Source organism: Cnephaeus nilssonii (genome assembly GCF_951640355.1).
Source record: "Cnephaeus nilssonii genome assembly, chromosome: 2".
In the NCBI taxonomy this organism is placed as follows: domain Eukaryota; kingdom Metazoa; phylum Chordata; class Mammalia; order Chiroptera; family Vespertilionidae; genus Cnephaeus; species Cnephaeus nilssonii.
Genome location: NC_137073.1, coordinates 22,239,240 through 22,264,903, shown reverse-complemented (window position 1 = coordinate 22,264,903; position 25,664 = coordinate 22,239,240). Strand labels below are relative to the sequence as shown.

The window sequence follows — 25,664 nt, the reverse complement described above, 5'->3', positions numbered from 1 at the left end:
AGTGCTCCATGGCCCATGCTCACTGGTTCTAGAAATGGCACCACCAGCCACACAGTGGCAATGAGTCAAGGATTTGGGCATTAGCCAGACTTTTTTTTTTTTTTTACATTTTCCCTGCCTTTTTAACAAAGAGCCTGCATTAAAAAAATAAAAAATGTTTTTATTTGTTTCAGACAGAGGAAGGGAGAGAAAGAGAGAGGTAGAAACATCAATGATGAGAGAGAACCATCAATAGGCTGCCTCCTCCAGGCCCTCTACTGGGGATCTAGCCTGCGACCCAGGCAGGAGTCCTGACCTGGAATCGAACCCTGTCATCCCGGTTCATGGGTTGACGCTCAACCACTGAGCCAGGCAGCCTTCCTTTCAAATCAAGCAGAACTCCCCCTCCCTCAGTCCTGCTCCTCTCCTTGTCTTCCCATCTTAGTAAACAGTCCCACATAGTTGCTCAAGTGTCCTTTTCATTCAACCCCCACATCCAATCCATCAGCTCACTTGGCTCTAACTCCAAAATATATCATAAAACCTTCCACTTTTCCCCATCTCTACAGCCAACATGCTAATTCAATCCACATTAGCCCGTGTCTGGACCACTGCAACAGCTTCCTAACAAGCCTCCCAGCCTTCCCTCTTGCAACTCACTCCCCCACCCCAATTAATCTACTTTCCATCCAACAGCCAGAGGGTTCTTTCAAAAATTTCCATTGTGCCACTCTTCTAATTAAAAATCCTTTAGGCATTTCCCACTGAACTCAGAATAAAATCTAAATTCCTTTTCAAAGCCTTCTATGCCCTTCACAATCTTGTCCTGGCCCCCTGGTCAGCCTCACCTTGGCCTGCTTTCGGATCCTCAAACCAGCTCTTTGCCACCTCAGGGCCTTTGCACATGCTATTAATACACTCTTGCCCCAGATCTCTGCAGAGCTGACTCTTACTCACTCTTTGGGCCTCAGTTCAGATGTTCCTTCCTCATAGCAGCTTTCCCTGACCACCTTGCACCACCACCACCATCAGTTAACTACACTTGAACAAGACTCATCAAACTTGTTCTAGCGCTCACAGCAGTGCCTAGCATGTAGCAAGTACTCAGCAGATGTCTGTCAAACAATGAGAAAGCCTTTAAGTTTCACCTCCTCAACACTAACCACATCTTCATCCCGCCCTCCTCTGGCTGAACTACCGTGAACCCATCCTGATGGATGCAGAAAGGATCAGGTCAGTTCCTGGCTGAACCATCCTTCAACATCCCCCCACACCCAGCTGGTAGTATGTAGTTCACAGTTGTTGCCCACCCTACCTCATTCCCTATAGACTGGCTCCAGCCTGCCATCTCTCAGAGAACCTGCCCACCATACGCATGTTGCCCATCTGTCTGATGATGCATCATCACAGGCTCTTATGCCCCCTTTTGCTCTGCCCTCTGCTAGTTACCCTTTCAACCTTCTGGCCACTCTGTGCCCAGCCCCCTGAACTTTCGGCCCAGGTATTCTTGGGAAATCTTCCCTGACTTCCATGGGCCTGGTCCATACCCTCTACTAGGTACTCAGCCTCCACTGTGCCACAGTCTCCTTACAAATCTTTTGTACCAGACCGACGCTTTTTTGGGCAAGGGTCTCAGGTGGCCTGGAGTTTGTAGCCCCATGCTGAGCGCACTGCCTAGCATGCAGCTGGAGCCCACATGCATTTGTTGAATAACTACATGAATAAACTCATCATGATCTACCTGATTACATGGTCTTTTAGAACCAAAGGAGATTTCAGAGAAAACAGATGGTCACTTTCAAGAGAAAGCAAACCCATATAAGCACACAGATTACATAATGCTTTCCTTGAACAAACTTCAGAGCTTCCCGCATCAGAATACAATCTAAGCTCCTGTCTGCCATGATGTGTTTCCGCTCACCTGTCATGCTGCTGTCCCCTCCCACCATTCTCACCACGCTCCCTTAAAGCAGTCACACTCGCTTCCATAAAATTATTTGTTTGCTTCGCCTTGTATTCTCAATACTAATTACAGTGCCTGTCATTTAATTAGGGCTTCACAATTAGCTTTTAGAAGGGCAAATGAATAAATAAATGAATAGTGTTAGTAGGAAACAAAAGAAGAAATTAAATGTCCTCAAATACATAGTCCCACTCCTTTAAGAAGAAATCCCCAAGAAAAAAGGTAGGCTCCCCAGATAGGACCTGGGTGGGTGATCTCTCCGGGCCACAGCACTGAACAAAGAGTACTGCAGCGTGTGTGCAAGCCAGGACTTCTCTCCTCTCCACACAGGGCGGGGCTCCAGGAAGAAAGCCCATAGGGAAAGCCAGCTACCCACAAGATGAGTTCACCCAGGTGCCCCTTGGCCCTTAGGAGCCGGGCATCTTCACCCTCCAGATAGTATCTTCCCTGTGAGGCCCTGAGTACAGGCTGTGAGGAAGGCAGCAGCCTAGGGGAGCGGCTGCCTGGCTGAGAGATACTCAATCAGCCAACTCTGGCTGAATGCTGACTGATTGACGCAGGTGCTAAGTTGGATGCTGCAAGGGGCCATTGGGAGGGACACGGTCTCTTTCTACCTTCAGAAGCCGGGCAATCCAGAATGGGAGAGGAAACATGAAGAGGAAAATGCTATAGCCACTTTGGAAAACAGTTTTTTAAGAACAAATCAACATATACCTGTCATAAAATTCACCCATCCCATTCCTTGGTATTTATTTACCCAAAACAAAGAGAAATATGTGTCCATAGAAGACTTGTACATAAATGCTCATATCAACTTTATTTGTAATAATCAAAAACTAGAAACAATCCAAATGTCCACTAACAGATGAATGGATAAACAAATTGTGGTACATTCATACAGTGGAATAGTATTCAACAAGAAGAAGAAATGACTAGCAGTACACACAACAACATGGTTGAATCCCAAAACAACTGTGTAGATTGAAAGAAGTCATATTGCATGATGTTATTTATATGAAATTCTAGAAAAAGCAAACTAATCTACAGTGATAGGATGCAGTTCAGTGTTGCCTGAGGAGAGGGTGAAAGAGGAGAAGGAGAGAAGGGTGATAAAGGGACAGGAGGAAACATTTGGGGTGATGGCTATGTACATTGTAGTGATGGTTTCATAGGTGTGTACATATGCCAAAATTTATCAAACTGTGCACCTCAAATATGTGCAGTTTATTGTATATCAACTATACCTCAATAAAACGTTTTTTAAAATGCCATGGCTTCCAGCAAAGATGGATTGGATTTACTCTCCTGATTCAAGCAACTAAAAAGCTAGACAAATATATAAAACAATGGTTATGAGACACTGGACAGGACAACAGGCAGCATAGGAGAGTGAGCTTCAGAGAGAGGAAATGAAGGCAGTGGGCCCAATGCTTCGGCTCCCTGTACAGAAAGATTTTCCAGGCCTCAGCACAGAGAAAGAAAACCCAAGAAAAGCCCTTGGTCTTTCTGAGATGAGACAGCAGAGTTTGGAGATGAAGGAGGTCAAGACTGATAGACGTGAAGGGAGAAAGTACTGGAGGAGAGGGAGCTGAAGTGAGAGCTGTGGAGGTCTGCAGAGGGTTCCTTTTGAGGTGGTAGCTAAGTTCTGCTCTGTGCAGGCATGTAAGGAAAGGAGAAGACCTCCTGGCATGCATCAGGTGAACGACCCCTAGAGCTCACCCAGGCCTGAGAAGAGTCCATGTGCCCACCAGCCACCATGGATTAACCACCTAACGGTGGCTGGTGGCTCGTGGAGCAGAGTCCTTAGAAGGGGACTGCCTCAGGAGTGGGGCCAAGTGAGCCAGAAGCTAAAGGCTGTTTTGGACTCACACCAATAAAGCTTAAAAGCAAGCTCTGAAAAGGAGCAAACTGATTCCAAGAAACTTATCCATGTCCTAGAACAAAGCCAAAAAATATCAAAAGGGAGAAAGACTTCAGCATCCTATACTGTAATATTTACAACTGTCAAATATATATATATATATATACTAGAGGCCCGGTGCACGAAATTCGTGCACGGGGGGAGGAGGGGAAAAGGTTGTCCCTCAGCCCAGCCTGCACCCTCTCCAATCTGGGACCCCTAGAGGGATGTCCAACTGCCCGTTTAATGGGCAGTCGGACATCCCTCTCACAATCCAGGACTGCTGGTTCCCAACTGCTCGCCTGCCTGCCTTCCTGATTACCCCTAACCACTTCTGCCTGCCAGCCTGATCACCCCCTAACCACTCCCCTGCCAGCCTGATTGATGTCTAACTGCTGCCCTGCCAACCTGTTTGCCCCAAACTTCCCTCCTCTGCCGGCCTGGTCACCCCTAACTGCCCTCCCCTGCAGGCTTGATCGCCCCCAACTGCCCTCCCTTGCAGGCCTGATCCCTCCCAACTGCCCTCCCCTGCTGGCCATCTTGTGGTGGCCATCTTGTGTCCACATGGGGGCAGGATCTTTGACCACATGGGGGCAGCCATCTTGTGTGTTGGAGCGATGGTCAATCTGTATATTACTCTTTTATTAGATAGGATAGAGGCCTGGTGCATGGGTGGGGGCCAGCTGGTTTGCCCTGAAGGGTGTGCCAGATCAGGGTGGGGGTTCCCTTGGGGCGTGGGGCGGTCTGGGTGAGGGGCCTGTGGTGGTTTGCAGGCTGGCCACGCCCCCCCGTGACCCAAGTGGAGGCCCTGGTATCTGGGATTTATTTATCTTCTACAACTGAAACTTTGTAGCCTAGAGCAGAGCCAAGCCTTCTGCTCGCTCAGTGGCGGCAGTCATTTCTGTTGGATTTATTTCTATAATTGAAACTTTGTAGCCTTAAGCGGAGGCCAAAGCAGGCCAGGGCTGCAGAAGCTTGGCTTCCTCCATTGCCGGGGGCAACCCTAGCCTCCTGCTCTCTCCAGCTCTGTGGCTGCCGCCATTTTTGTTGGGATTTATTTATCTTTTATAATTGAAACTTTGTAGCCTTAAGCGGAGGCCTAGGCCGGCCAAGGTGTGTGAAAAGCTTGGCTTCCCCCATTGCCGGGGAAACCCAAGCCTCCCTCCTGCTCTCTGTGGCCGTAGCCATCTTGGTTGGGTTAATTTGCATACTCGCTCCTGATTGGCTGGTGGCCGTGGCTTGTGGGTGTCATGGAGTGATGGTTAATTTGCATATTACTCTTTTATTAGATAGGATATACTAAAGGCCCAGTGCACGAAATTCGTGCATGGGGCGGGGGAGGTCCCTTCAGCCCAGCCTGCACCCTCTCCAATCTGGGTTCCCTCTCACAATCTGTGACTGCTGGCTTTTAATTGCTCACCTGCCTGCCTGCCTGCCTGCCCCTAACTGCCCCCCCCCACCAGCCTGATCACCCCTAACTGCCTCTGCCTGCCAGTCTGGTTGCCCCCAACTTTCCCCCGCCCCCGCTGGCCTAGTCACCTCCAACTGCCCCCCGCCGCCACTGGCCTGGCGCCCCTCACTGCACCCCCCTCCAGCCTGGTCGCCCCCAACTGCCCCCCTCTGCCAGCCTGGTTGTCCCTAACTGCCTCCCCTGCCAGCCTGGTTGCCCCCAACTGTCCCCCCCTGCTGGCCTGGTCACCCCACGCAGCCTGCTGTTCAGTATTTTGGTCACCCCTCACTGCCCCCCACCCCCGCCAGCCTGGTCGCCCTACGCAGCCTGCTGTTCGGTAGTTTGGTCATCCCTCACTGCCCCCCACTGCCGGCCTGGTTGCCCCATGCAGCCTGCTGTTCAGTCGTTTGGTTGTCCCTCACTAACCCCCCCTGCCAACCTGGTCGCCCCACACAGCCTGCTGCTTGGTTGTTACCATGAGGGCATCCTGACCAATTTGCACATTACCCTTTTATTAGTATATCCTATCTAATAAAGAGGGAATATGCAAATTGACCATCACGCCATGACAAAGATGGTGGCACCCATAGCCACAAGATGGCGGCACCCAGTCCCCTCAGTCCCGCCAGAGTCGCACAGTCCTTTCAGCCCAGTCAGGGGAGCAGCAGGCGCATGGTGCGGCCGGACCCGCCCTCAGCCCCCCAGCTGCCCAGGGCCAGCCCGAGGCACAGGCAAGCCTTGGATGTCGGCTGCCCAGCCACCCAGGACCGCCCGAGGCTCAGGTAACCAGGGCCGACCGAGGCTTGCGCTGCCGGCAGTGGCAGCAGCAGAGGTGTGATGGGGCATCGCCTTCCCCTGATCGCTGGGTCACCTCCCACCTCTGAGGGCTCCCAGACTGTGAGAGGGGGCAGGTCGGGCTGAGGGACCCCCCCATCCAGTCCATGAATTTCCATGCACCAGGCCTCTAATATATATATGTGTATGTACACACACATACACACACACACACACACATATCCCAAAGCCAACCAGGAGAAAAATCAATAATAGAAACATAGCTAGAAATGACACAGATAATAGCAAAAATAAGAAAGAAAAAAAAAAAAAACCAGAAGGGAAATCACAACATATTTTAAAACACATAAAAATAAAATCACATATATCAAATTTATTCCATGCAGCTAAAGCAGTGCTTAAAGGGAAATTTAGAGCATTAAACTCATTTTATGAAAGAAAAGTTTAAAAATCAATGACTGGTATGGGAGGGTATGACTGAATAGGAATAACTTGAGGGAATTTTTGGTTGATGACATTATAACACACACTAATTATAGTGGTGCTCACACAAATCCATACATGTACATAAAACTACACACAGAAAGTTAATTTTACTGTATGTTAATTTAAAAAGTAAAATAAAATAAATTAGCTTAAAAATCAATGATTAACCTTCCATCTTAAGAAACAACAAAGAGTAAATTAAATCTGAAGTAAGCAGCTGAAGGTAAGAAACAAATATAAGAACAGAAATTAGTGCAATACGAAACAGAAAAACAATACAGAAAAAATCAATAAAACCAAAAGAAAGTTATTTAAAAATTTCAATAAAATTAATATAAAACTGATAAATCTCTAGCCAAATTGATCAGAAAAAAAATGAAGGCCTAAATTATTAATACCATGAATTAGAAAGGGGCTATCATTACAGATCCTACAGACATTAAAAGGATAATAAAAAATATAATGAACAAGTGTATGTCAACAAACTCGACAGTATAGATGAAACTCACCAAGAAGAAACGGATAAGCTTCAATAGCTCTATATCTACTAAAGAAACTGAGTAGTTAAAAACTTTCCCTCAAAGGAAACTCCAGGCCCAGAGTGCTTCACTGCTGAATTCTACCAAACAGTTAAGGAAGAAATAATACCACTTCTACAAAAACTCCTCCAGAAAATTCAGGAGGGAATACTTCCAATTCATTCCATAAAATGAGCATATCTCTGAGAGTAAACAAGAGAATTACAAGAAGACCACAGACCAATATCACTCATGCACATAGATGCAAAAATCCTTAGCCAAATTTTAGCAAATTGAATCCAGTAATGTGAAAAATGTGCCTGCCACATTAGCTGGTACTAACCCAGAGTGCGCATCACTTGAAGGGATCATAGAAAACCTCCTGGAGAAGGTGACTTCTGAGAGGATGTTTTATAGGCAAAATATTAATAGGTGGTGATGATGGGATAGAGAAAATGGTAGGAAAAAAACACAAAGAAATACAAGAAGGTGGCCAACTAGCCAGAAACAGGTAGGCATGTTGGCACTGACTGGGGTGGCTGCCAGGCTTTCAAAGAGCTCCTTTCTCAGGGAACAGTCCCAGAAACAGGGCTTAGCTCATGGGGCTAACTCTGTGTTATGTTACCCTGCCCCCTGGCCATATCTGACTATTCCAGAGTTAGATACTACCTAGCTAAAACAATCATACTCTTGTCCAAGAATCTGGAACTTGAATGGAGGTAAACTCTCAGCCTGGGATTTGCTGGGGCCACATCAGGATCTACCTTGAGAGAAGTCCTCAGAGCAGGTCAGTTCCTGCCCTTCCCTCAGCTTTTCAGCAACTTCTTGAGCTGCCCCTGGAGCTTCCTATAAACTTTTTTAGTTAGATTAATGAGAGATAGCTTCTGTTGCTTGTAACCAAAAGAACATTCAAGAGTTCATGAGCACAACAGCAAGTTTATCCATATGAAAGAGTTATAGCACTACATAAAAATGTTAACCTCTGGGCCAGAGCTGAGGGTCTGTGAAGGGAAGTCAGGGGAATCACATCAAGTTGGAATGATGGGTGAGTGTGAATACTATAGATGACAGGTACAGGAGGGTGAAGTTTAAGGGAAAGAAGAAGGCACTAAAGGTTTCTGACCAGGGGAAGGACATGGTCAACAGTCTTACAGAGGATTACCTTGCAGTGCCATGGAGAATGGATTATAAAAAACATATGACCCCTTGGGAAGGCTGTGATAACAGCCACTGGAATGATGTGCCCAGATATCTCTTGCTCTTATGTCTTTGGCTCTCACCTCCAGCATCTAGCTTAGAGCCACGCACTGAGTTACACTGAGTTAAACTCTGCTGGTCAGACAGTCTGAAGAAAGCACTGACAAAACTTGATGGCTAAATGCTGGGATCCAAGGAGGGAAGGAGCTAAAAAGGTCATGGCAGTCTCAACCTTGGTTGGCAATTTCAACTAAACCGGAATGGCAGGAAGTATGACGAGGTGAGGGTATATTTATGAGGATGAGTATTGTACAGACAGACTGTTTCAAGGTGTTGCTAAAACACCTAGGTAGAGTGTCCAGGATGCAACTGGCAGGAGTTCAGTCTCTTGGAGGTCTGTTTACCCCCAGTAACTGAGGGCTTCTGTGTGCCAGGCACCAAGCCAGGAGCTAATGGGGATCGCAAAGCCATGGGAGTGAAAAAGACTGTGGAGGAAGAGGAGCTTCATTGGTCATTCCTGTCTATAGAGGGAAAAGGCTGGAAATAGTTTCAGTGCCATTCAATTAGGGAATGGCAGAATAAATAGTGGCACAGACATGTGATTAAAAAGAACAGGGAAATTCTATAGGGAGGTGAAATGATGTGCCGATGCACGTTATGTTGAGTGCTTTTTAAATGTCTCTAGCCATAGGCTTAGTAAAACCCACCTCCACTTACTTCCCAATAAGCTCAAGAAAAACCTACTAAAACATCCCTTGATGCAAGGTCTCCTCTATGCCAAGCCCAGTCGTTGCAGGAGCTGAGGAATATCCTTGATTTCTTCTTGGAAGAGGTTCTAATGTGGAGGTTTCAGAACTTGCTCTGTCAAGCCAGATGGGGCACTCACCAGGCTGTTCCCAGGGAGGAAGTGAATGAATGAACCCTAATCAAATCTGTCAGCTCTGCGGGAGTCTGATCCTGACCACTCAGCCTCAACAGGGGAAGCAGGAGAACCACACCTTTCTTCAGAAAGGAAACCTACACTTCCACACAATCCACCTAGAGTCTATTTTAGCTCAGAACCCAGAATGAGAACATCAACTATTATAAATAGCAAAACCAAGATTACACTTTGACTAATTTCAGTTCTGATGCTAGGAAAGAGGTCGGACACTAAGGCAGTTGTAAAGCAAGGGGTCGAAAGAAAACCACGGTGTGAATGCAGTGTCTGGGTCAGATAGACACACCTGAATCATCCCCTCCCTCCCCATGCCCCCATCTTATCTAATAAAAGAGTAATATGTAAATTAACCATCACTCCAATGCACCCACAAGCCACTCCCATCAGCCAATCAGGAGCGAGTATGCAAATTAACCCAACCAAGATGGCTGCAGCCACAGAGAGCAGGAGGGAGGCTGGGGTTTCCCCGGCGATGAAGCTTCCTCAGCCCTGGCCGGCCCAGGCCTTTGCTTAAGGCTACAAAGTTTCAATTATAGAAGATAAATAAATCCCCTGCTGCCATGGAGCGAGCAGAAGGCTTGACTCTGCTCCAGGCTACAAAGTTTCAATTATAGAAGACTAGAGGCCCGATGCACGAAATTCGTGCACGGGGTGGGGGGGGGGAGGAAGGGGTCCCTCAGCCCAGCCTGCACCCTCTCCAATCTGGGATCCCTCTCACAATCCAGGACTGCTGGCTCCCAACTGCTCGCCTGCCTGCCTTCCTGATTGCCCCTAACTGCTTCTGCCTGCCAGCCTGATCACCCCCTAACCACTCCCCTGCCAGCCTGATTGATGCCTAACTGCTCCCCTGCCAGCCTGTTTGCCCCTAACTGCCATCCCCTTCAGGCCTGGTCACCCCTAACTGTCCTCCCCTGCAGGCCGGTTCACCCCTAACTGCCCTCCCCTGCAGGCTTGATCGCCCACAACTGCCCTCCCTTGCAGGCCTGGTCCCTCCCAACTGTCCTCCCCTGCTGGCCATCTTGTGGTGGCCATCTTGTATCCACATGGGGGCAGGATCTTTGACCACATGGGGGCAGCCATCTTGCGTGTTGGAATGATGGTCAATCTGCATATTACTCTTTTTATTAGATAAAATAGAGGCCTGGTGCACAGGTGGGGGCCAGCTGGTTTGCCCTGAAGGATGTCCCGGATCAGGGTGGGGGTTCCCTTGGGGCGTGGGGCGGCCTGGGCGAGGGGCCTGTGGTGGTTTGCAGGCCAGCCCTGCCCCCTGGCAACCCAAGCGGAGGCCCTGGTATCTGGGGTTTATTTATCTTCTACAATTGAAACTTTGTAGCCTGGAACAGAGCCAAGCCTTCTGCTTGCTCCGTGGTGGCAGCCATTTCTGTTGGAATTTATGTATCTTCTATAATTGAAACTTTGTAGCCTTAAGCTGAGGCCTGGGCCAGCCAGGGTGTGCGGAAAGCTTGGCTTCCTCCATTGCCAGGGGAAATCCTAGCCTCCTGCTCTTTCCAGCTCCGGGGCTGCCACCATTAATGTTTGGATTTATGTATCTTCTATAATTGAAACTTTGTAGCCTTGAGTGGAGGCCTAGGCCGGCAAGGGCAGGCGGAAAGCTTGGCTTCCTCCATTGCTGGGAAAACCCAAGCCTCCCTCCTGCTCTCCGTGGCTGTAGCCATCTTGGTTGGGTTTATTTGCATGTTCACTCCTGATTGGCTGGTAGGCGTGGCTTGTGAGTACAGCACAGTGATGGTTAATTTGCATATTACTCTTTTATTAGATAGGATAAATAAATCCCAGATACCAGGGCCTCCACTTGGGTCGCCGAGGGGCGTGGCCAGCCTGCAAACCACCACAGGCCCCTCGCCCAGGCCGCCCCACGCCCCAAGGGAACCCCCACCTTGATCTGGCACACCCTTCAGGGCAAACCAGCTAGCCCCCACCCATGCACCAGGCCTCTATCCTATCTAATAAAAAAGTAATATGCAGATTGACCATCACTCCAAAACATAAGATGGCTGCCTCCATGTGGTCAAAGATCCTGCCCCCATGTAGACACAAGATGGCCACCACAAGATGGCCAGCAGGGGAGGAACCAGGCCTGCAAGGGAGGGCAGTTGTGGGCGATCAGGCCAGCAGGGGAGGGCAGTTGGGAGGGACCAGGCCTGCAAGGGAGGGCAGTTGTGGGCGATCAAGCCTGCAGGGGAGGGCAGTTAGGGGTGACCAGGCCGGCAGAGGAGGGAAGTTTGGGGCAAACAGGTTGGCAGGGCAGCAGTTAGACATCAATCAGGCTGGCAGGGGAGTGGTTAGGGGGTGATCAGGCTGGCAGGCAGAAGTGGTTAGGGGTAATCAGGAAGGCAGGCAGGCAAGCAGTTGGGAACCAGCAGTCCTGGATTGTGAGAGGGATGTCCGACTGCCCATTAAACGGGCAGTCGGACATCCCTCTAGGGGTCCCAGATTGGAGAGGGTGCAGGCTGGGCTGAGGGACAACCTTTTCCCCTCCTCCCCCCGTGCACGAATTTTGTGCACCGGGCCTCTAGTATTGCATAAGTAACCAATTCCTATGGCTTTAGTCTGTAGAAAAACACCTGAGAAATTCTAATAAGGTTGAAGAGAAGTTTTGAGGGAGTCCATCAAAAACACGAAGGGAATGAATTCCTCAAGAAAAGGAGCTTTTCTCCTTCCCTCCAGACAGCAGAGGGCAGGGATGGCAGAAAGACAGGGAAGTGAGTGGGCTTACCTTTGTTGTGAGACATGGCGTAGAGGAGGCAAAGCACAAAAAGGGCATGGTAATCATCGTCTGGGCTATCCAGGGCATGGTACACCATGTCTAGGAAGGGCCTGGAAAGAGGAGGGACACTCATGAGCTTCGTGGCACGGATGAACACTTCTCCTCTCCCACCTGCTAGTCTTTGCCTCTTACAGTTCTGCCACCAGCATGCAGGGAGCCCACCATGTACCCAGGCCAGGACAGGCACTGAGGACACAAGACAAATGAGAGACAGGCTCTGCCCCAGGGTAGCTGCTGTCTCGAGGGGAAAGAGACTGAGGAACAGACCACTTAATTACTCCGCAATCGTTCACCAGCTGTCACAGACCCTGGGGATAAATGATACAAAGTCCTTGCTCTGTGGCACTCCCATGCCAGTGTGCAGAGACAGAGCAGACAGACCACATCATCACTTCAAAGAGTGACAAGAGAATGAAGAAAACAGGGCAATGTGACAGACTAACAATACCAGACAAGGCACCACGTCAGAACAATTTCAGAATGTGGGTCTTGGAGCCAGACCACCTGGGCTCAAATTCTGATTCTGCCTCTTCTTAGCTGCACACCCTTGGGTAAGTTATCTAAAACCTCTCCATTTCCCCACCTGTGAGATAGGGATTAAACCCATACAAGGTTATTATGAGGATTCAAGTGAAATGAGACTGAAAGGCATTTAACATAGGGCCAGGTACACAGTGGAAAGTGCTGGTACACAGGAATTGTGGTTTGATTTCTACTTTGAATATTTCAAGGGCATTTCTCCATGATCTCACTTCAGCAGGTCCTGGCCCAGAAATTTCTTGGGCTGACTTTCCCTGACTGGTGAGAATCGATGAGGTCTCCCACCTCTGATGCTTTGTGGGTAAGATCTATGGAGTAGCTGCAAATATCACAAACCGCACGCCCTGAATGCTGCCCTTCCAGGTGAGGGCCTGGCCAGGAAAGACTCAACACAAGGGAAATAGAATATGCACAGTTCTGGCCCTTAGGCCAGAGACTCTGATCCCGTGACCATCTGCGGCTGCCCCTCTGGATGCCAGGCTTAAGCCAGGAGAGCAGAGCGCCTCAATGAGTGACCAAAGGCACACTTGACCCCTGGAAGGACACACAGCTACTGTCAACACCAGTTGTCTGGCGGGGGGGGGGGGGGGGGGGGGAGGGAGTGAAATTGTGGCAGAGAAATACCACATAACCTGTTTTACTTTTTTTGAATTTTGAATGCCATAAATATACACTGAAAAATGCCAAAGAGAAAGTAGTGAAAATGTACTTGTCATACATTTCAAACCAACATGGGACACACAGAAATGAAAGGAAGAACCTTAAAGGGAATGTTTATGTTTGGGCTGTTTCCCGAGTCCCAGATTGAGCATCACCTTTCAGATGCGTGAATAGTTTTGCAATGTGTGCATTTGGGTTTTTGTAAGTCCACAGCGATAGCACTTTCAAATTAAAAGTGGGATAAAGTAGAAAATGCTTTCTTATAAACCAGCTGCTTGGAGTTTGGATTGTATTTTCATTTGGGAATAATGTGAATAACCAAATGTCCAGGAGCAGAGGGAGGGCTGGGAGGATGTATCATCTCTTATGAAATGAAGTATTATGAAGCCATTAGCTTTTTGTTTACTAAGAGTACAACAAATGAAAAAGAATCTGGGGTTTGATTAGGCAAAAAAAAAAGAAGAAGAAGAAAATTACAAATATGGCATGGTATAAGTTATTGGGAGGAAGGAGGAAAAAATCCCCATAGAATTGGCATTGAAAAAAAACCTGGCAGGAAATAATCACAATGTCAGTAAAAGCTGCCTTTGAATGCTGGCATCACGGAAATCTTATTTTCCTTCTTTACACATTTCAAGACTTTTTATTTATTTTTTTACTTTAAAGAAAATATTTTGAATGGCTTTTAGTTTCTTGGCATATATCTAACCCTGAATACAGATATAGCCCATATGCAAGAACAGTTACACTTTGTATTATGCTGTTTCTTCAGACAAGTGGACCAATGTCAAGATCCAATTCATATCAAGAACAAACTGTCCCCCTCCCTCACCCTCAGCGCCCCCCTCCCTGCTCAGTGCCGGGAACTGGGAGGACAGTAGTCCTTGGCGGCGTTTCTGACAACCAACAACTCAATACCTTTTCAAAGAGAAGATAAGACAACTCCCACCTGGGCCACTCCCCTTGGCATTCAGTCACAGGACAGAGCAGGGTTCGGAACCAAAAATTCCTGGGGCCACAGCCCATCTCAGGGCACCAGGATTAGCTTCCATTGTAAACCATGTGATAGAATATACCAGTTAAAGTCACCAAATGTTAAGGAACAATCTCAATCAACTCTAAGAAAATCCCTTTCTTCACTAAAATTCAGGGGGAAAAAGAAGTGTTAACCCCAACATTCAAATATAACATTTTGGTCTGTTCACCTTTTTTTTTAGACAACACTGGATATTTTTCTTCCTTTAGCAAAGCTATAGTTTTACCATACTATGTAAAATGCTAGTATGTGCTCTGTTTCCATTTACTGGATCCTAAGAAACTGAACACATAATGACAGTATTCACTTAAAAGCAAGAGCCAATAATCTATTAAGCAGACGCACCTTCATTTGCTTGAGCATCCCCCACTTCTAGTCATTTGTGGTTTTTCCAATTATTCATAGTCTAACTAATGCTGTGCCAAGCATCTAAAGGTTGCTTCCCCTTTCTTTCTGTGTTTAGAATGATTTCCTTAATTTTCAGAGCTTCAGAAGTTACATATTTTGCTGCCAAGCAAAATCAAAAAGGTCTTTGTAAGTTACAACAACCAATAGCCCACACTGCACTCCAGTGTGTTCTATTTAACCAAAACTAAAAATGGCTCCCTTGTGCATATGATAAAAATTAATCCTGTTAGGTAACTGAAACATCTGCCAAGCAAAGAGATAAGTAAGACACCGAGGGAAAACAGTGTGCTGCAACTCTTTACTTCCAGCAGGATTAATAAATAGGGTGGGGGTTTGTGTGAATTTCAACCACCCCACCCTCAGGGTTCAGGAAATGAATTCCTTGTAGGCTGACAGAGGAACCACGCTGCTGTGCATTTATTAACACCAAAGCAGGATTAGGAGGTTATTACAGGGGTCTGTGCAGTGGGGCCAGTACACATGGAGCCCTCCTAACAGTTCACTGCACACCCTGGGAGCAGTCTTCTACCCAAGTCTATTCCGAAAGGGATGGTGCTATAGCAAGGTTCCAGGAAATGTGGCATCTTGAAGGTTTAAGAGCATGTAGCTTTGGCAGGCCATCACTGAAATAAACAATCAGGCACCAAGTCAAAGGTGGACAGCAGCATTAAATCATACTGGCAGAGTCAAGAGGGCAGGCCCTGTGGATAGCCATGTGCGTGGCAGAGAATGAATGAGACAGGGAGACCCAAACACTGTTCCCAGGGCCTTCCAGGAATGGCCAGTACAAGGTTACAGGGCCTCCCATACCCTTTAAAACAGGGCCCAGAATTGCAGTGCTTGGGGGATGGAGTGGGGGCGGGGAGAGGCGGTGGCATCATGTCTTGCTCATTCTCTTTCCAAGGGGTGAGTGTGCTAGAGCAGCGGTCGCCAACCAGTGGTCCGTGAGGTCCAAAAGGTTGGCGACCGCTGGTTTAAGGAAACTTTTAGAGCAGCGGTCACCAACCGGTGGTCTGCGGACCACTGGTGGTCCGTGAGGTCCGAAAGGTTGGTGCCCGCTGTGCTAGAGTGCTGAGTGTCAGCTCCGTCCCCATGCCTCTCGAGAAGAGCTGGCTCTCTGGTGGCCAAGGGCTGAAGTAGAGGGAAAGGCAGGAAGCAAGTGGCTTGGTTGAGAAGCAGACGAGCCCATTTGGGTGGTGGGAAGAGGCCCAGGGTTATCCTTAGGGGGCACCCCAGCCAAGGCACCCACCCTCACTGCTGAGCCCATCTCCTCATCCCAGAGGCTGAGCAGTAACCCCAGGCTGGCTGTGGGCAGCCCTCCCCAGCATCAGCACGAGTGTACCCCACCTGACAGGCTGGGCCTCCCACCTGTTCCACTGCACACTCTCCAAGCCCGTGGCGGCGCTCTTCTCCTCATCGGTGGTGTTCTGCTCCTGCATGGAGGTGCTGGCCGCCAACTCGGGGAGCTTGCTGCGCTCCATGATCACCATCTCTATCTCTGGAAGCAAATACAGAGACTGGGATGAGCCCAGATAGCTTCCCAGACCTAGTTTATAGACATACTCGTGGTTGAGACAAAGCCCCAGAAACTGTTCCTAACACATCAAGCAAATATTCAACAGTGGTGACAGGAGCACCAGCAACATGCTGGGGGAAATATAAGACAAAGGCCAGAACCTCTCTTTCCTTTCATCTTGGCATCACCAAGAAACAGGGCCCTGATTTTGACTAGAAAGAACAAACTACAATTTTATTTATTTCAAGGTGTTTTTTTTAAAAAAATAGTAATTTATTTTACTTTATTGATACCACACTTCCTTCCCCAAAGAGCTGAGGCAGCAAGGAAACATGTGGTTAATAAGACATAACCAAATTCCCTGAAAACACTCTGAAACTGTTTATATGTTAGAAAAAGCTTTGATGTGACTGAAGCCTTTTGTTTTCCCTTTCTATTTACAACTTCTAGGCGCAGAGAGGTTAGGAACCATGTTTTATTTTTCCCAATTAAAGAAGGGCAATTTGTAGCAACTGACTTAAGCATGGGGCACATTTTATTTTTCAGAAAGAGGTATGAACCAATGAAGGAAAACATCTTGCATTAGAGATGGTGGTTGTTGCGCTGTAAGGTGTCCTATTAAGAGTTCTTTGACACACAGGTACAGACCTTCAAATAGTTCTTGGAACTCAGACTTCAGTTCATTTCCCGCATCTTCGGGAGACAAAATGGGGGTGGGGAAGATAATTAAAATGTAAACCTGTGTTTCTATTTCCAGAAAGGTGGGAGCACAGCGGGTTCTGACATGACCTCTGCCATCGTCGTTCCCTGGACTCACACAGGAGCCCCCGCTTGGCCACTGCTTCTTTTCTTGCTTGCCTGGTTTGTTCTCTCACACAGACCCAAGTGATTTTAAGTGGAAATGAGCTCATGTCACCCTTCTGTTCAAAACTCCGCACTGCCTTCACTTCACATTCAGCATGAAATCCAAATGCCTCCATGGCGTCAAGACCTTGCATGGCCTGGCACCCGTCCACCTCTGACCTCACCTCCTGGCCCTCTCCACCCAGCACCACTCCAGCTGTGCTAAGCTTTTCTCACTCTTCTTTGACTGGCCCAAGCATGTTTCTGCCCCAGGATCTTTACCCGGCTATTTCCTCTGCCTGGAATGCTCTCACCCATGTTTCCCTACCCAGGCACGACTCAATCCCATCATGTCAGACTCAGATGTCACTACCTCAGAGACCTCTCAGAGACCATCTCCACCTGTTTTTCCTTTACCTCTTCAAATGATTAATTAAACTGCATCGTTCAGAATTCAGATTCCCCTAGTTTTCTCCTAATACCCTTTTTTGTTACAGGATCCCATCCAGGATCCCATGTTACATCATGTCTCCTTAGGCTCCTGTTGGCCATGAGTTTCTCAGACTTTCCTTGCTTCTGATGACCTTATGGTTTGAAAAGAACTGGTCAGATACTTTGCAGAACGTCCTTCAATCTGGGTTTGCCTGATGCTTTTCTGATAATTAGACTGGGGTTAGGGGTTTCTGGGAGGAAGACCACAGAGGGGAAGTGCCCTTCTCATCACATCATATCAAAGGTACAGGGTATCAACATGACTCATGACTGCTGATGTTATCTGCATCACTTGGCCAAGCGTGTGCTGCTCAGGTTTCTCCACTGGAAAGGTACTTTTGTCCCCCTTTCATTCCATAATCTTGAAAGCAAGCATGAAGCACAGCCCACACTTAAGAAGTGAGGAGTTAGGTTCTTTCTCCTTGAGGGGGGAGTAGCTACATAAATTATTTGAAATTCTTCTGGATAGATTTGTCCCCTCCACCCTTATCTTGATTTCACTTACAGCATTTATAACTCCCTGGATTTTATACTTTCTATTTATTGATTTGCTTGTTGCCTGCCTGCTTTCCCCTACTATAATGTGGGTTTCATAAGAGTGGCTGCCTTAGCTGCCTTGCTCTCCACTACTATTCCAGTGTCTAGCACATGGAAGGTGCTCAATAGAGATCTCTGGAATGGAGAAATGAATGACTGGTCTAGCCCAATGTGCGAGGTTCTGGTAGCTGCAACATATATTGGGGTGACCCACAGCCCCACCATCCTGCATCCAATTTGTGCAGTATTCTCATAGGGAGGTGTCACATCCCCACCACCCTTCTGGGACTCTCAGGAATGACTGTTTGTGACTATCCTGTGGCGTGGAGGACTGCATCCTTCACAGGTCCACATGGGCCCAGACCCTGGCAGGGGACGGGGGCCCTTGCTCTCACTAGCCTCTACCCCGACACTGTGGTCTGGAGTCAGATGCCACCGACTGGAGTCTCCCACAGGGCTGTCCCCCACTACACAGTTGGGGGCTGACATGATTTTTACGTGGTATGTGGACAAATGTTTTCTTTGCATAGTTTTGCATTTATTTTAATGTGCATTAGAAGAAAATTCTAACTGCACAGAAAATCTGTTCTTTTGGGGGTGTTACTGCTTAGGATGAGGCTAAATTTAAGAAAAAAATGAGTGGATTCAGAGAACTACTGAGCAAACAGTAGTGCAAGTAGCACATGGATGTGGCAATGAGCAGGAGGTGGTGCTGACTGCTGACTGGAAACCATCAATCTTTCCTGTCCTTGCACCTTCACCTCCACCAACCTCCTTCAGATGCCCCCCAGCTACTCCTGTCTTCTCCACAGTGGGGTACAAATACCTCAATGGGTATGCAAGATGATTCTTTTAATTATTCTCATCTTTTAAAAAATCAATTTTTATTGGTTTTATAATGTACACTAGAGGCCTGGTGCATGAAAATTCGTGCACTTGGGGGGTCCCCTCAGTCCGACCTGCCCCCTCTCACAGTCCGGGAGCCCTCAGGGAAGGTCCTACCGACAGCTTAGGCCCGTGCAGGCCTAAGCCACAGTTTGACCTCCCTTTTCAGGAGGCGACCGGGCTGATCAGGGGAAGGCACCGCCATCACCCCGTCACTGCTGCTGCCTCTGGTATCCCTCTGCGGGAGGCAACCAGGCAGATCAGGGGAAGGCGCTGACCCCATCACCCTGCTGCTGCTGCCACTGCTGGCCACCACAGCTGCAAGGCCTGAGCCCCGGCCTTGCAGCCGCTGTGGCTTTGTCCGAATGGATGTCCAGATGGACATCTGGAAGACGTCCGCTCTAATTAGCATATTACCCTTTTATTAGTATAGAGAACATTAGCATAATAACATCAAATGTATAATTTATAGTAAATAAGTGTATATATATTTGGGAGATGCATGAGTAAATTATGTATTTACAGTGGAACCTCGATTCTCGAATTTAATTCGTTCCAGAAGGCTGTTCGAGAAACAATTTGTTCGAAAACCGATCATGCAAATTCAATAATGTAAATTGAATTAATCCATTCCAAACCCACAAATGAATCCCTGTTTTAACCTTTTTTATATACAGGACACATCTAATGTACTGCTTAATCTATAAACACTTCTTTTCTTAAATTTATTGAACCACCCCTTACTAGTCTTAAATGAATCACTTAAAGCACTTGTTACAGGGATGTCTTTAAGGAGGTGGTATGCAACATCTTTGTTTTTTCATGTCTTTTCCTCTGAAATGCTATCACTAGCTAACTGCTTTTCGTTTATCTAAATCAACGATTTTTCTACCTCTTCAATAGTGATTGTTGTTTTTTTTTCTGAGCACTCTCACACCCTTAGCAACATTAGCAATCTTGATGGCCTCATTATGTTTTAAAATTGTGCTAATTGTCAACTTCCCAGCAACAAAAACATTCTCTCCTTTGTTGCCTGAGAGACAAGTTTTGTCATGATGGGGTATCAGCATGAAAGGGTTGTCAGGTGGAAAATTGAAGTTTTGTTCCACAACAGAGACATTTTTTCCATGAACAATTTGGTGGAGAAATGAAGTTTGACTCTATTTGTTTGTTTTTGTTTACTGATAGGGTGTGCCAGCAAGGACATCTGAATACTATAAGGTAGCCTATAGCACCAGCCTCCCACTCTGGTTTCTGGCCTGTAACCTTTGACCTGCCTCCTGCCCTACTGCAAGCTCCCCTTCCTCCCAGCCTGGCTGTCCTGGCAGGAATTCAGCTTCAAGTTCTGGGGCCAAGCCCTAGCTCCTGGGCCTGAAGAAAAAGCCTGCTGTGATGTAATTGGTCCTTTTCAATTTCTAATCTCCTCCCTGGACACTATCAGAATTCTGGAGCAGAGGAGAGAGGGTTAAAGATAAGCCAGCCCAGTGCTCATCGAACTTTGTTAAGCAGTAGGATATTAATTTTGGACACTTTCCTGTGGTACACCACCCGGTAAGCCGATGAGAGCACAGCTGCTCCAGGTAATAAGTGGTGGATCCCAAATGTCTCTGAACCACAGGTTCCCTCAAGCGGTGCACCGAGCCCCCTAAAGCTCCTTTGTGGAATTCTGAAAACCACTGGTTTGGTCCTGGATACTGTATTTGAGGAAACGGAAACCCAGAAGAGCAGTGACTCTTAATACAGCTAAAAGTAAGAGTGAAAGCCAGGACTGCTCCCCCTCCTCACCTCCTATGACACGTCCTGGTACAGGACCAGGCCCACAAGTGCCTCTCCACATAGAACAAGGTGTCCAAACCTCGGCTGGGTCGCCCTGGTTCTGACAGCTGCACTGCTATCCCTCCCATATACTCCTGACTCAGCCAGCATAGTTGTGGAGTAAGCTGTTAGATTAACTTAGATGAATTTTCTAGATGAATATAGAACACTTCTTCCAATGTCAAAAGAGTTTTTTCCCAGTGTCTTTTAAACAATTTTATCCAAACAACTTTTAAAATTAGTGATTCTTACCTAGTGTCTGCCAACTCCCTGTATGCAAAAGGCTACATAAGGCATGAGAGGGTCTCCTCAGATTCTCACTGCTATAAAATAAATTCTATAGCCATCTTTAAAATAGAATTTGACTTTTCCTGGTAATTCAGGGTCAATGTGAACCCCTCTTTATGCCACACCAGGACATCTGGCATGGTTCTGCTTAGCCTTCTGCCCCCTTTCTCCCGCCCCTGAATTGGCATCATGCCTCCCAGGGTGTGCATGCCATGCTACCGCCACTGGGAAAAACAGATCAGTGGGCTCATGTGAACTCAGATTTCCACTGATAGTCACTAAAAACTCAGACTCTGATGACAAATTCCCAGGGGGCTCCATCTGAGCCTCTGTTATAAAACCATGAGCCCCCACCCAAACCAGGTTTCTTTTGGGGGTCTGAAAGAACTGTAACAATAACCTGCCCAGTTTGTTCACACTTCAGTCATCTGCCTGCCTTTACAATTTTCCATGTCTCTGTTTTACCTGTACTGTTTGCTATTTATTTAATCACTTTGTTCGAACTCACTTTGTTTACTTAAATACATTTTAAAAATTTTATGAATAAAAAAACTTTTTTAAAGAAACTTTAAAAAAAAAAGGAAATTAAATAACTACTCTACCCTTCAATAATCCCACTTGCAGGAATTTATCTGGAAGATACACCTCCTGCAATAAGAAAATGCACACCCACAAGGGTATTCACTGCAGTATTATCTGTAATTGCAAAATATTGGAAACTACCTAAATGTCCAAGCATAAGGACTGGCTGAATAAACGATGGTGCATGTACACAGTGCAGCTGTAGAAAGAAATGAGGAAGAACTCCGTGAACTGATACGGAGTGAGTTCCGGAAATACTGCTCACTGAAGAGATCAAAGTGCTATTCTGTGTGTAAGAAAGAAGGGAAAACATACATATACACACTTCTTTTTACAAAAAGAAACACAGGAAAGATATTCCAGATAACAGTCAAGTTGCTTATATACAAGAGGTGGGGGGAATGGATGAAAGGAATATGGGAGGGAGGGACACATTTTTAAACATACCTTTTGACATAGTTTTGAGTTTGTTAATATTCTATATATTTTAAAAAATTAAAACAATGTGAAGGGAAAACCCTAAACAGAAAAAAAAATTGAAATACCCAAATTTATTTTAAATGAATATCACACCTCCCTGAAGGGGGAAAGAAAGGAAGGAGGACAGACTAATCCAAGTAGTTTATAAACAATACTTAACTCTATAAACACAATACTTAATTCTGAAAATTTTTTAGATGTGTTTAGAGGATTGAGAAAGTAAGACCTATTGATCTTGTAGTGTTGTTGGGAGCCAGAATTCTCACTGTGGAGGTAGAGATACAAATCTGAAATGGAGGAAGGCAGGAAACAGCCCTCTGGGAATTGATCAGAACTGGAGGTATTGGTATGAACTTATGATCTCTAAAATATGTATATGTGCACAAAATGAATGAGTGTATTTTGTGCATACACATGCATATATTTTCTAGCTCTGTCCCTTAAAAGGGCCAAAAAGCCAGACAACCCAGCAGAAATGAGCACATCTAGTGTCCAGATCTTGGCTTCTAATACCATTGAGCATTGAGCGGAACCATAGCTTTTCAGAGAAATGCCTAATCCCAGGGATGGGCAGCGCAGACACAGATGAACCTGGAATACCTTGTTATGCCAGAAAGTATAAGGAGTGTTTGAAAAAAAGGTGGGGGCTTATCACAAGGACATAGCAGCCAGCTTGAAAGGATTCCTAATGGCTAAATATGGGACAATTTCAGGATCAAATTAATTAAATATAGTAATGAAATATAAACCATTAAAAAACTGAAATCCATGAATCCATGCCAAGAATAGAGAAATAAGTAAGTAAATGGAAAGAAAAGAGGAAGCCTGTTTACAGTGGAATGCTGAGGGCTGACTTTTAAACATGGAGAGGGTGTTGGTGGAAAGACAACAGTTTGCTCCCATCCTGGTAAAGGCTGAATCAGGCAAGAATCATCAATGAATGCCAAGTCTAAGGAGGAATTTTAATGAGGCATAGGATATCTACATAATCATAGGGTCTCCCCAAAGATTGCTGACTAGTTGCAGAGAAAAAATAAAGTAACTGAATGGTGGAGAAACTGGGCAATACCTTAAGCAGGTGACCAAAATTAACATCACCCATGAGGGACAGAAGGACATGCAGATTTGACACCCCAAGAAAGACATGACGTCACCTATGACATATTCCAATCAAGAATGCATAACCTCAACCTAATCACAGAGAAACATCAAAGACAGAATGAGGAACATTTTATTAAAACAAAAGGAGGGGGAGGTTCTGTACTCTTCAAAATGGTCAATGTTGTAAAAGAGAAAGAAAGGTTGTGGAAATGTTCCAGAGTAGAGGAGGCTAAAGAGACACAAGGATGAAAGACATGACCTAGTTCTAGACTGAATTCTGTACTAGAGGAAGGAAATAGGCTACATAGGACATTGTTAATGAGCCAGTGGGTAGACTGGAACATGGACAGTAGAAAACTAGTATGAAGCTGATAACTGTACTGTGGTCATGAAAGAGCAAACCCTATTCTTAGCAAATGCACGCCGAGGAATTAAGAAGGGAAGGGGCAGGATGAAAATGTTTGTGAGCAAGTGTGTGTGTGTGTGTGTGTGTGTGTGTGTATGCATGCATGTGTGTAGAGAGAGACAGAGAAAACACAAATAAGAAAGCAAATGGGGTATATAATATTGAAAGGTGAAACTGGGTAAAGGGCAAATGGGAGGTCTTTATCCTATTTTTAACTTTTTATAAGTCTGCAATACTATTGGAAGCATAAAACCAATAAAAATAGAAAGCAACTGTGAAAGTAATATACATGAAGAATAAATAAAAAGGTACCCAGGCAGCCATGGCCGGTATTCCTCAGTGGTTACAACAATGGCTCACACAACAAAAGGTCAAGGGTTCGATTCCCAGTCAAGGGCACATACCTGGGTTGCAAGTTCGATCCCTAGACCTGGCCAGGACGCTTGCAGGAGGCAACCAATCGACTTGTCTCCCCTCCCTCCCTCCCTCCCTCCCTCCCTCCCTCCCTCCCTCCCTCCCTCTCTCCCTCCCTCCCTCCCTCCGTCTCTCTCTCTTCCTCCCTTCCTCCCTCCCTTTCACTTTCTCTAAGAATCAATGGGGGGAAATATTGTCGACTGAGGATTAACACACACAAAAAAAAGGTACCCAGGTACCTAGGCTGGTTATGCACATGGGAAAGGAGAGATTTAGGAATGGGAGAGAGGTGTGAAAGACATGGCACTGAAAACCTCAGGATCCCCTGGAGCTCATCACATAACAAGAACCCTCTCACCAGTCTTTAAGGCCCACTCTGTCCCCCCTAAAACAAATCTCCATACCCCACAGTTGGGACAACGCAGTTCTAACATAATCTCTGCATTTTAATGAAGGGGAAACTGAGGCACAGAGGAATTTCTTTTTCTTTTTTTAGGTGACGGGCCTCTGCCCCACTCCCAGCTGCTGTGGGCTCCTCTTCCGCACTGCCCATTGGCTGCGCTGTATAAATGAGCATCTGTGTGGTATTTGTTTCTGGGCCAGGCACCATGGCGCATAATCTTGAAGGCTCCAGCAATCCATTACACTACTAGAGTCTTGAGCCTCTGGGAGTGGAGGAACATGCTTGGAGGCTGTGATGCTGGGAGAAGAAACCCAAATCTCCAGCTCCTCTGGCTTCAGCAGGCTCTGCCCAGGCCCTCCTCGGCCACTAACATTTCTACAATATCACTTCCCCCAAAGCCTCCAGTGTAGAAGAGGATTTGCACACCCATGCCCGTAGCAGTATTCACGAGAGCCAAAAAGTGAAGACAACCCAGTGTCCATCGGATGGATAAGCAAAATGTGGTCTATCCCAAAAAACAGACTATCGTTCAATCTTAAATAGGAAGGAGATCCTGCCACTTGTTACAATCTGGATGAACCCCGAGGACATTATGCTAAGTGCAAGAAGACAGTCACAAAAGGAGAAATACCATACGATTCCCTTTATGAGGAACCTCGGGCAGTCAAATTCAGAGAGACAGAAAGTGAAACAGTGGCTGCCGAGGGCTGGGGGAGGGAGAATGGAGTTGTTTAATGAGGACAGAGTTTCAATTTGGGAAGATGAGAAGAGTTCTGGGGCTGGATGGTGGTGACGGTTGCACAACAGTGTGAATGTACAGAGGCCTGAGGACGCAAGGATGTCAACTTCTACCTCTCGTTATGACAACTGGCCAAATCCATGCGCTTCCTCAACACTCTGACACTCTGATTTTTTAAAATAACAGCAACAATTCATCAACTTGCCTGGGATGATGTACATTCTAATCTGATTAATATTTGGTAAATGAAGTACTTTTCAGGGAAATGGCAGGCATGACCTCCCAATAGTCTTTGACCACAAATTCCAGGATTTTCTCCGATGCCCTCTATGTTCTCCATTCCAGCAATCACAGCAAGGACAGACAACAAACAGAGGGGGAGGGGAGAATAAGAAGTCCTCTGAGAGAAGGTTGAGGGAAGGAGGAGAAAGATGCTCTTGCTGGTTACCTAGGATATAAGGGAAGCAGTGCATGCTACTGGCTGGCTTTAGAGCAGAATTTCA

General features: G+C 46.6%; 1 protein-coding gene across 5 annotated transcripts in view; it reads right to left on the bottom strand.

Moving 5' to 3' along the window:
• Nucleotides 1-25,664, bottom strand: part of CLEC16A (C-type lectin domain containing 16A) — a 223,008-nt gene that overhangs the window by 137,910 nt on the left and 59,434 nt on the right. For all 5 annotated transcript variants that reach the window (XM_079785204.1, XM_079785205.1, XM_079785206.1 and 2 more), the window contains exons 11-12: nt 16,029-16,158; nt 11,966-12,066 (exon numbers count right to left, since the gene is read on the bottom strand). In XM_079785204.1, the coding sequence (XP_079641330.1) occupies nt 11,966-12,066; nt 16,029-16,158 (231 nt within the window). The remainder of the gene's footprint in view (nt 1-11,965; nt 12,067-16,028; nt 16,159-25,664) is intronic.